We start from the raw sequence: 12,194 nt of genomic DNA on the forward strand, positions 1-12,194 counted from the left end.
GAGGGAGAGAGAGACACACATCGATTGGGTGCTTCCCCCATGACCCCGACCAGGGCCAGGGATCAAACCTGCAACCCCGGTACGTACCCTTGATCGGGAATGGAACCCGTGACCCTTCAGGCTGAGGGCCATCACTCTAACCACTGAGCCATTTTTAGGGATAGTTTGCATTGGTAGAGAATGCTCCAGGTGGAGGGGCTGAAAACCAGAGCAGTGGTTTTATGGGTGTTTATGTTATAACTATTTGTTAAATTGTTATTTTATGGAAAAGTAAATTTATTCACAGTCATAAGCATTGTTTGTTGTGTATAGGCATGGCTATATTTATTATTCCAAATCCAAACAATTGAATTTTATCTTACTGGTCTTATAAAAAAGGTGAATATTTTTATTAATTTATATTCAATTGTGTGACTTCTTACTTAAGCCTAATATATGACACTGAAGATTATTAACTTTTCTTTCAGCATATTCAGTGCCAAATATGAATTCCTATGCTTTTGACTTTAAGATACTCCCCTGGGCACTCATAATTTTTAAATGTTCAGTTCTTCTATATTCTGTTTGGCCTTTCTTAGTTGAGTTCAGTGGAATTGCCTATAGTCTTTTCCTGTAATTCTGTTTCTTGATGGCCAGTATCTCAATTTTATTCTCTCAATAACCTCACTGAAGGTTTCCGTAGTTAAGAAATAGAAACTTGAATACTCTAGCCCAGGCGTGGGGAACCTTTTTTCTGCCAAGGGCCATTTGGATATTTATAACATAATTTGAGGCCATACAAAATTACCAACTTAAAAATTATCCTGCTATGTTTGGTCAAACATTTAATTGACTCACCCCTAATGTTATGGCTTGAACTGCTTCTCTTTGGCGAGGCCTGTGATGTTAGCTGGTATTGATTTCCAGGGCCTTTTAAAGCCTGAGGGCCAGAGGTTCCCCAGTCCCTGCTCTAACCTTTCCTAGTAGAACCACTTGACTTGAATACTTTAATCATTTAAACAAACAAAATTGAAATATTTAATGTCAGTATACTTCTTGGTTCATTTATATGGTTTGTTTAATTAATGAGGTTGGGAACTCTTTAACCCTGCCCTGCACATGGGGAGGGGATTTATGCATAGTTGCATGTTAATTTCTTTGTTTTGACTCAAGGATTGATCTTTATTCTTTCCTCTCTCCTGCTCCCAATTTACTTGAAACATTGAACCTTCTCCGTAGATTTTGTTTTGTTGTGGTTTACTTTTGAAGGTATTACACAGTTTTTAAAAACATTTTAATTGTTAAAGTTCCATTTCAATCAAATAAACTTTATCTTTCAGAGTATCTTAAAGTGAGGTCACATGACCCTGAGGAAGCTATTAGACATGATGTTATTGTGTCTATAGTTACAGCTGCTAAAAAGGATATTCTTCTGGTCAATGATCACTTACTTAATTTTGTGAGAGAAAGAACTTTAGACAAACGGGTAAGTAGGAGTAATAATTATTGCAGGTTGTCATTTTGAATACTTGAAGTTTAATAGTATTTCATTTGAAAATATTGAGATTTAAATATAATTAGCCCTTTTGGGGGGGATAGACATTTTAATATTTAAAATAGTGTTTATGAAAAGCTTTACTTTTTACATTGTATTTTATTTGTTTTTCTTTGTTAAGATTATTCTTGTTCTGATAATGAGGTGTTTTCAGTGGTAGAGGAGTCACACACTCAGCTTGTACACTAGTTTTAGTAAGTGATTTTTGTAAAGGAATTTTGACACAACTCTCATGTTACTGGTTCTCTTTCCTCTTTTTTATCCCTTATGGGTATTAGTTTGTAGTCCTCTAGCTAGTTGTTTTCTCATTTCCACGCAGTAGAAAAAGAAAAGATGTCTTCAGTTTGACAAAGCTAAACTTGGCATGCTTCCAGCCTATGTCCTATGACCCCAAACCTTCCTCCTTTTTTTTCAATCCTCACCCAAGGATATGTTTGTATTTACTTATTTATTTATTTTTTAAGAGAGAGAGAAACCTCTGTTGGTTGCCTCCATATGTTCCCTGACTGGGAATCAAACCCCCAACCTCTTTTGGTGTACGGGACTACTCTCCAACCAGCTGAGCCACCTGGCCAAGGTCAAACCAACCTTCTTGAGTGAGCGTCCCCTAACTCCACTCATTAATCAGAGGCTTCTGAAGGGAGGACCTTGCCTTGTTATGTTTGTGTTCCATATTGCCTGGCATATATTAGGCACCCATTAATGTTTCAGTAAATGTTCATTCTCTTCTCCCTCCCTTTGCCTTTTCTTCTTGGCATGGGTTTTTATGGTCTTATACTTAAAAGTAATTTTGGTGAAGGATAAAAAAAAATCTTTGATGTTTTTAGGGATTAATCAGCAAAGAAAGTGGGAGGCCTGTTGGTAGCTGTGAATAGCTTTCACTAGGTAAATATAGCATTTTAATAGTTGCTTATAAGGCTTATTATGCTTTCTCTATAATGTAATTCTTTCTGATAATGCTGATTTTGGGTACAGAATAGATGGGCAGGAATTACATTGTTTTCCCTCCAAATCTGTGGGTATCCGAACGACTTATTTAAACTAGTAAATTTAGACTTGTCTTCAGTGACTATTTCTTTGGGATATTAAATAATCAAAGGCATAAGGAAGAAAAAGGAGATTTGCATCATGGTAAGAAAATAGTCTTCTAAGTGTCTTGGAATTTGAGATGAGTGTGTATTTTGGGATCATAATTTACATATATTTTTGATTATCATGTTGTGTTCATTAGGGCTGCTTAGTTCTTTCATATAAATACTAATTGAGTACCAAAAATAATTGAATATATTTATGTTTTTGGTAGTATTAGAATATACTTTATCTTTAAATTCTCCTTAGAGCAGGAGTTTGGGGAATTAGAGATAAAGTTTTTATTAAAAAATTGAATTTATTTGATGAGTAAGACTTCTGAAGTCTTATTTCACTGTGTATGTGATAGATGGATACAGACTATTCTTAATCTACTGTAATTAATTTAAAGAAAAAAGGGAATACTATTGTTATGAATGACAGTCTGCAAAGGAAAAATGAATAATCTGTATAGATTAATGAAGTTCTAAACATTACTAACATCCTGCTGACTATAGTGCTGCGTTTACATAAAATTAAAAAATAAACTCATTCCAAAATAATTAAACAGTGTTAGACATATTATGGCCAATTGCATTTATTTAAAAAGATAGTTGAATATATTCCTCTTTTACCTGAACTTGATTTCCAGATATATAAAATGAAACACTGGTGTGTTTTTACAGTTAATATTTGATAAAGCCAATATTTTATGTATACCTCTAATATAAATATGCTTAATATGCACCATAATTTGAAAAAAATTATAAGGGATAAGTCACAGTTTATCCAATCAACTCTTTCTTTCCCATTTAAAATTTGGTAGCATACTTTCCCTCACAAATTCCATTGCCTTTATGTAGATCGTTAACTTTTGTGTTTAGGGGTAGGTGATAGATTTAAGATACTAAAGCATTAAAATTCTTTATGCATATTGATATATCTGTACTTTACATAGTAGGTATATTAAAATGATAGTTGTGTTTTTTCATCTACTCGTTATAAATTTATATCCAGTAACTTAGGTTTGATGGAAATAAATTGTGTAAAGTAAATTAAAAACTAGAAACCTAGGCTTTTCTGAATTAATATAATGGAAACATTTTTATATCATAAGTAAACATCTTTGTTTTTCTTTTAAGTGGAGAGTGCGCAAAGAAGCCATGATGGGACTTGCCCAAATTTATAAGAAATATGCTTTACAATCAGCAGCTGGAAAAGATGCTGCAAAACAGATTTCATGGATCAAAGACAAATTGTTACACATATATTATCAAAATAGTATTGATGATCGGTAAGTTAAGGGCACTATATATAAAGTGTTTGGTAATTATATAACTATTGTTGATCTATTTTAGGCAAACTATTTTCTCTTATCATTTTAAACTTCGTCCTCAATTTTAAATACAAACTAAAGGTACGGAGTGACTAGTTTCCTTCCCTCCAAAGCTGTAAATGAAGTAGTAATGTGCATAAAACTTCTGTAATGGATACAGCTTTTTTTTCTTTTTCTTTTTTCTTATCCTTGCCGGAGAACATTTTTCCATTTTTTGTTCAGACGGAGTGGGAGGGAGTCGGGGGGAGAGAGAGAGATACATCGACATAAAAGGGACACATCGAGTGGCTGCCTCCCGCATGACCCAACCAGGGCCGGGGACAAACTGCAACCAAGGTACATGCCCCTAGCAGGAACCGAACCCAGGTCTCTCTGGACCGCAGGCCGACGCTCGAACCACTGAGCCAAACTGGCCAGGGCTGGATACAGCTTTTATGTTCATTTTTATGTATTATTATAGAACAGAATAATATTTAAAAGTAGGAATATGTGCAATTATAATTTACATTTTATTTTATAAGTAGTTGAGTTTTAAGACTCAATTATTTTTTTAAATAAGATTTAAATGAAATAAACCCATTGGATTATAGACATTTAAAATAAAAACAAATTCTTATTCAGAGCTAAAAAACACAGTTTATAAGTTTATATAAAAATACATCTGAATATAAATTTTGTATTTTTCTATTCCACTGTAAGGTTAGATAGAGAAATTGAGTTCTTGATATATAATTTGCCCAGACTCATGCAGAAATAGTTATCATAGCTGGGTGGGTATAGGGCTATTTCCAGTACATCCAGCTAAATTATTTTATGGTTCCTATTCTTTTTTTTTTAGTTACAGTTTGCATTCCACATTATTTTGTATTAGATTCAGGTGTACAGTATAGTGGTTAGACCATCATACTTTACAGAGTGGTCCCTGATATTTCAGGTACCCACCGGCATCATCCATAGTTATTATAGTATTTTTGCCTGACCCCTATTCTTACAGAAATAAATTTTTTATTTGGAACTCTCATCTCCACTCAGAAAGCAGAAATGTCTTTTATATGTGTTCCTTATATGTTTTGAAATTTCATATACAAATTTAATGCACACATTTAAAAAATCAAGACAATGCCTTCTCTCTGTTCTTTTATAGATTGCTTGTTGAACGGATCTTTGCTCAATATATGGTTCCCCATAATTTGGAAACCACAGAACGGATGAAGTGCTTATATTATTTGTATGCCACACTGGATTTAAATGCTGTGAAGTATGTTTCAAACGTCAAACTGTTCTTTCCGTCTCTTGTAGTATACTGGATTTTATGGGGTGGGGGAATACAATGGTATTTTTAAATGTCAACACTTTATATAGCGTAAACATTGTTAAATGGTCAGAAATAAAATACACAGCTATTTTTTCAGAAGTACAGCTATCAACATGAAATTAACAGAATTTTTGTAAGCAGTTAAAATACAGAGTTGATTGGCATGGAATCTTTTAGGATTTGATTTTTCTCTTTCTAGTTTTTCAGTGTTGTCTTAAGAAATTCCAATGTACACTTTTTTTGTTCTTTTATTTTTTCCTTAAAGCATTAAGTTCGTGTTCTGAAACTACCACCTTATTTTCACCTGATACTGATCTCTACTACAGTATAGGGCAGTAGAGTACATAATTTTGTGCTGTATAGCTTCAACATAGTGTTATAGTTTGGCATGAGGGTAAGCACAGATACATTTTTATAACCTCATTTTATTAAAAAAAAAAAAATACTTTTGGGTGCCTTTGTAGGGAATTGGTATTTTGGACATGAAGAGACGTTGCTAATTGAATCATGCTGCAGGTTTGGAAATTGAGTCTAGGATTTAGAAAATGTAGTTCCTTGGTATTCTAGAAAATGCAGTTACAACTATTGGGGCTTAAATGTTCAGAAATTGGAAGACTGAGGAGCTGTATATAATTTTTTTCCTACCGCTGTTTAATGGGACTTTTGACTTCACTTCCCCCATGGAAATTACTGTATGTGCTATTTATATTTTTCATAGCCACATCGAGAAAAAGATTGTAGAGGGGAGAAATGTGTATTTCTTGAAACCTGCTATATTTTTGGCACAGGCATATGTATTATCTATGACTGATTTGGGGCAACAATGGCAGAATTGAGTAGTTTCAACAGATTATATGGCCCACAAAACTTAAAAAATACTTATCATCTGACCTTTTATAGAAAAAGCTTGCCAACCTGTAAGTGATAATTTTGTTTTACATATGATGAACTGAATCATAGAGGTTAGTTAACTTCATAAAGTCATAAGTAGTAAGAAACAAATTCAGAATTTGAACTCAGTTCTGTCTGGTTCCACAGCTCATTCTTTTTCCACAGCATATATTAAAATATGTTACTACTATATATAATTTTAAAACATGAAATTTTCATATACTGACATTTCTGGAACTGGAATGCATTTCTTTCTGTGGTGCAATTGATGGCCTCTTAGAATGGATACGTATTCCAACTTGAGATAACCTATTTGAAATCAGTCATCAGACTTCTTGATTCAGTTCAACTGTCATTCAGGAGTAAAAACAAAATAAAGACACTTTGAAACAAAAAAATCAGAGTTCATCACTTGTAGATCCTACTTGAAAAAAATTACTAAAGAATAATAACTTCTTTTGTTAAAAAAAAAGAGAAATTAAATCCAGAAGGAAGGAATAAGATTCAGGAAGCAACAACATTTTCAAACCTTTGCAGATTTAAATAATCAAAGCCCGTAAAAACAAAAATAATAGTAGTTTTCTTTACAAAGGGTGAGAGTGTGGATTAAAAAGTTGGTTAGCATCTAGGCTGGTATTTAGCCAGTACACACCACTGCAACAGTATGTGAGCTCTCTTGAAAGGTCGCTGGGATCCACCCCTATGCCTGGGCCAGCTGGAAGGTTGCCTTGTTCTACTGCCAGGTGTTCTGATTGGTTGGTGCTGCGCCTTTGTGAAAAAATCTGAATACTAGGTAGACCCTATCAGATAATAACATAAGATGGCAGTTCTTTTATCATAAGAGTGAGAACAGACATATTGGTTAATTAGACAATAAACAGGTGTGAGTAATACAGTTTTAGTCACTCAAAAATACAGAATAAAAATACGTAGTTTCCAAATACAAAAAAGAATTAATGAAAATTTTAATACTAGAACTAGAAAAGAAAAATAATTGTAAATAGAAAACAGAAAATACAGATAGCAGTTATAAAACTAAGTATGTCACATATCATTAATTATGTAAATGAAAAGTATATTTGATTGATTTCAAAAATAAAAATGCGAATTACAAAAGATACACTGAAAAATAATGCCACTCTGGCTGGTTTGGCTCAGTGGTTGGAAATCCTGGGTTCAATGACCACTAAGAGCACGTACCTCGGTTGCAGTTCATCCCTGGCCCCAGTTGGGGTTGTGTGGGTGGCAACCAATCAATGTGTCTTTCTCACATCGACATTGCTCTCTCTCTCTCTCCTTCCCTCCCTCCCTCCCTCCTTCCCTCTCTCCCTCCCACCCTATCTGAAGATAAGTGCAAAAAAATATCCTCCAGTGAGGATTAAAAAAAAAAAAAATGCCATGAAAGAGTTTAAAGTAAATTGCAATCTGTGAAAATGGTGAGAGAATGGAGATTTATGTGTTTCAAATTAAAATCCTTAAGTTATGTGTATATCATATTTTAAATTATTTTTTATTTTAAAGAACTTTTTGGAATAAACTTATCAAGATTTTATTATGTATTTAACTTTACATTTATCTGTGGTTACATTTAACTTTACTTTCTCCAAAACTGTTTACATTTATTTTATTTTATATTTTTATGATTAGAAATGACTTATTCAATGATGAAGTAATTAATTTTAATCAGTTAAAGCCTAAAACTATGAGTTGATAGTTGTGATTTGTGTTGTGGTTTTCTTTGATACAAAGTTCTTCCTAAATGTTAAACCAAATGGATACAAAAAATGAAAAGCAGTTGAAATAAATACTACGCCATAGTAAAACATTCTTTATCCCCATGGGATAAAATGACAAAATTGTCCCAGTTATACCAATCTTTTTTAACATAGGTGAGTCAAGAATAGTGTTTGGAACATTCAGAGAGACCTTATAAATTTTAATTAATTGTTTGTTTTTGTTTTTATTTTATTAATTTGTTTTTGTTACAGATGTTTCTCCTTTTCTCCCCATTCACACCCTCCTCTCCATATCCCCCGCCCCATCCCCAGCTTTGTTGTCTATGTCCATTGGTCATGAATACATGAATGTAAGTTCTGTGGTTTCTCTCCCTCCCCTCCCCCAACCCTCTTTCCTCTGAGGCTTGTCAGTCTGTACCTCACCTCTATGTCTCTGGGTCAGTTTTGTTCATCAGTTTGTTTAGTTCATTATATTCCACAAATAAGTGAGATCATGTGATATTTGTCTTTCTCTGCTTGGCTTGTTTTGCTTAGCATAATACTCTCCAGGTCCTTACATGCCATCTCAAAGGATAAGAAATCTTTCTTACAGCTGCATAGTATTCCATTGTGTATATGTACCACAGCTTTTTTATCGACTCATCTACTGATGGACACTTGGGTTATTTCCAGATCTTAGCTATTGTAAATAGTGCTGCTGTGAACATGGGGGTACATATATTCTTTCTGATTGGTGTTTCAGGCTTCTTAGGGTATATTCCTAGAAATGGGATCACTGGGTCACATGGCAGTTCAATTTTTAACTTTTTGAGGTAACACCATATTGTTTTCCATAGTGGCTGCACCAGTCTGCATTCTCACCAGCAGTATACCAGAGTCACCTTCACCAACACTTGTTGTTTGATGATTTGTTGATGGTGGCCATTCACACAGGTGTGAGATGATACCTCATAGTTTTAATTTGCATCTATCTGATGATGATCAGTGACATTGAGCATTTCTTCATATGTCTCTAGGCCATTTGTATGTCCTTTTTGGAGAGGTGTCTATTTAGGTCCTCTACCCATTTTTTAATTGGGTTCTTTGTCTTCCTTTTTTTGAGTTGTATGAGTACTCTATGTATTTTTTAAATTAACCTCTTATCTGATGCATCATTGGCAATTATGGTCTCCCATATAGTGGGTTCCCTTTCCATTTTGATGATTGTATCTCTTGCTATGCAGAAGCTTTTTAGTTTGATGTAGTCCCATGTATTCATTTTTTCCATTGTTTTTCTTGCCTTAGGCATTGTGTCAGTGAAAATTCTGTGTATGATGTCTGAAATTTTGTTGCTTGTATTTTCTTCTAAAATTTTTATGGATTCAGAAGTTACATTTAAGTCTTTTATCCATTTTGAGTTTATTCTCGTGTATGGCATAAGTTGGTGGTCTAGCTTCATTTTTTTGCAAGTAGTTGTTCAGTTTTGCCAACACCATTTATTTAAGAGACTGTCTTGACTCCACTCTTTGCTCTTGCCACCTTTGTCAAATATTAATTGAGCATATTGTTTTGGATCACATTCTGGGTTCTCTATTCTGTTCCATTGATCTATCTGCCTGTTCTGGTGCCAGTACCAGGCTGTTTTGATTTCAGTGGATTTGTAGTATAACCTGATATCTGGTATTGTGATCTTTCCTACTTTGTTTTTCTTTTTTAAGATTGCTGTGGCTATTCAGGGTCTTTTTTGGTTTTATATGAACTTTTGGAGTGTTTGTTCTAGTTCTGTGAAATATGTCATTGGTGTTTTGTTTTTTTTATCCTTGCCTGAGTACATTTTTTTATTTTTTGTTCAGATAGAATGGGAGAGACAGAGAGAGAGAGAAACATCGACATGCAAGGGACACATCGAGTGGCTGCCACCTGCACAACCCAAACAGGGCCGGGGACAAATCGCAACTGAGGTGTGTGCCCTTACCAAGAACCAAACCTGGGTCTCTCTGGACCGCAGGCCGACGCTACAACCGCTGAGCCAAACTGGCCAGGGCTGTTATTGGTATTTTGATGGGGATTGCGTTGAATCTGTAGATTGCTTTGGGAAGTATGGACATTTTAATGATGTTAATTCTTCCAATTCATGAACAAAGTATATGCTTCCACATATTTATATCTTCCTCTATTTCTCTTTTCAATGACCTGTAGTTTTCTGTGAAGAGGTCATTTAATTCTTTGGTTAAGTTTATTCCTAGGTATCTTAATTTTTTTGCTGTGATGGTAAATGGGATTGTCTTTTTAGTTTTTCTTTCTGTGAGTTCATCATTGGTGTATAAGAATGCCGTTGATTTCTTGACATTAATTTTGTATCCTGTTACTTTGCCAAATTCACTTACTAAGTCTAGGAGATTTTTGGCAAGGCCAGCAGACCCCACCCTGCGCCCTCACAGGGACAGAGGGGCGCCCAGGGCCTCCCACTCATTCTGCACCTCTCACGGCTCTTCACCGTGCAGGACTAGAGTCAGGCTCAGCAGGGTCTTCTTTCCCCGCTGATCCCCCAAGCCTGCTCCCGTGGCTGTGGTTCCGCTGGGGAGTAGGTAGGAACAGTGGGAATCTCCTTCATCCATTCATGTGCGTCACTAATTAGATGACTAGGCATTTGGCTATGTTAAGACAGTCATAGTTACTCCCACTGTTCACCTGCGCTTTGTTGAATTTCTTTACTTTGACATTCAGAGCACTGGGCAGAAATCACCGCGTCAACACCTGCCACGGGCTTTTGCATACATTTATTATGAATATTTAATGCACACAAAGAAATCACATATGAGATTCAAATCATAGTAATAAAATAAAAATATCTATGAATTATCTACCCAACTTGTGATCTCTTCTCCCTTTTATTCCCCTGTCTTCCAAAGGAAACTACTATTTTTATGTTTCTTATTTCCTTTTAAAAAATTATTTTCTCATATTTTTTCCTCAATAATATTTATTTGAACTTGATGAAAATAGAATAATTGTGGGTATAGTCTTCCGTGACTACCACCCCCACCTCCACCTCAGCGCCCCCCACACACTATTATATTCCTAAGATTGATGCATTAGGGGTGAGCAAAAGTAAGTTTACAGTTGTAACACAAATAATACAATTTATAGTATATGAATAAACTCTGTTTCATGTACTCATAGCTGTGAACCTACTTTGGCCCACTCTGTGTATAGCTTGTGGTTCGTTCATTTTCACTGTAGTATCTCATCATGTTATGTCATTATACCACAATTTTATATTGTTATCTAGACATTGGATATTTGAGTCAATGGAATGAATGAGCATTTTTGTTGTTTTCATTTTTCTGCTAATAATACAAAGAGTGCTACCATGAATATTTTTCAGTTTAGTCTGCATATTCAAGGGTTTTTAAGTTTATAGTTATTAATGATTCTCAAGTTTGGCTACATACTGGAATCACTTGGAGAAGTTTAAACAGGACTGACACCTGAATCTCACCTTTAGAGATTCTCATTTGTCTGGAGTGTAATCTGAGCGTTGAGGTTTTTAGAGAAGTGTTTCTGAAGATTCTAATGGGTAGCCAAGGTTTGGAATCACTGGATTTAGCTAAGAGTAGAATTACTGAGCATGTACCTCTTCAGCATTATAAACTAGTGTCCAGTATCACTATACTAATTTATATTTCTACCAGTGTTTTGTCATCCTCCTAAACATAAGTTAGATGTCTTATTTTTTTTGTGAATTTTGGGGGTATCAAATGTTGTCATCTTTTTGTCATTTTCCAGAATACAAATAATATGGCTATTTTCAGTAATGTTTCCAATTGCACCACAGTCCTCAGGACTCTGTATTATCACACCTGTCCTATTTCATTCATTTGCATACCATTCTAGCCCAGAGTCATTTGAATTTGAAAGGGCCTAAAAACAGCTGCTTGGCAGGCAGGTTCTTGGTGAGAACTTGTGTAGTAAGGATTCATTCTTATTTGTCAAAAGAGGCATATATTTTATTATATAAACATTTTATTTTGGGAAGGACAAAAAAATTCTTATATTTTAGACTCTCTGATGATCACCAGCTTTGGGATAAGCCCCTAAGTTAACTAAATATCTTGATTATGGAAGAAGAGAATAGCGGCTTAAGTACTCTCTGTCAGGAGGTGTATTTGCACCTTCCCCAGTTTCCCAGAACAACTGTTAGGTACTTGGAATCACCAGTGCAGTGTCCTGGCTGTGGTCTTCCCTGGGCAGCCTCTCCTCCAGGTGGTTTTGTACAGCCGAATCTGATAGGTGATTTGCCACCTCGCAGCAGAAGGTTGGAGAAGAGGTTTC

The 12,194-nt window shown here is 34.9% G+C and overlaps 1 protein-coding gene across 7 annotated transcripts in view; it reads left to right on the forward strand.

Annotated features, from left to right (window-relative positions):
- The window catches only part of PDS5B (PDS5 cohesin associated factor B), a 191,750-nt gene that overhangs the window by 93,332 nt on the left and 86,224 nt on the right, over positions 1-12,194 (forward strand). For all 7 annotated transcript variants that reach the window (XM_036249585.1, XM_036249584.1, XM_036249586.1 and 4 more), the window contains 3 exons: positions 1,320-1,465; positions 3,745-3,896; positions 5,083-5,196. In XM_036249585.1, the coding sequence (XP_036105478.1) occupies positions 1,320-1,465; positions 3,745-3,896; positions 5,083-5,196 (412 nt within the window). The remainder of the gene's footprint in view (positions 1-1,319; positions 1,466-3,744; positions 3,897-5,082; positions 5,197-12,194) is intronic.

The sequence above is a fragment of the Molossus molossus genome, unplaced genomic scaffold (assembly GCF_014108415.1).
Source record: "Molossus molossus isolate mMolMol1 unplaced genomic scaffold, mMolMol1.p scaffold_m16_p_9, whole genome shotgun sequence".
NCBI classification, from domain to species: Eukaryota; Metazoa; Chordata; class Mammalia; order Chiroptera; family Molossidae; genus Molossus; species Molossus molossus.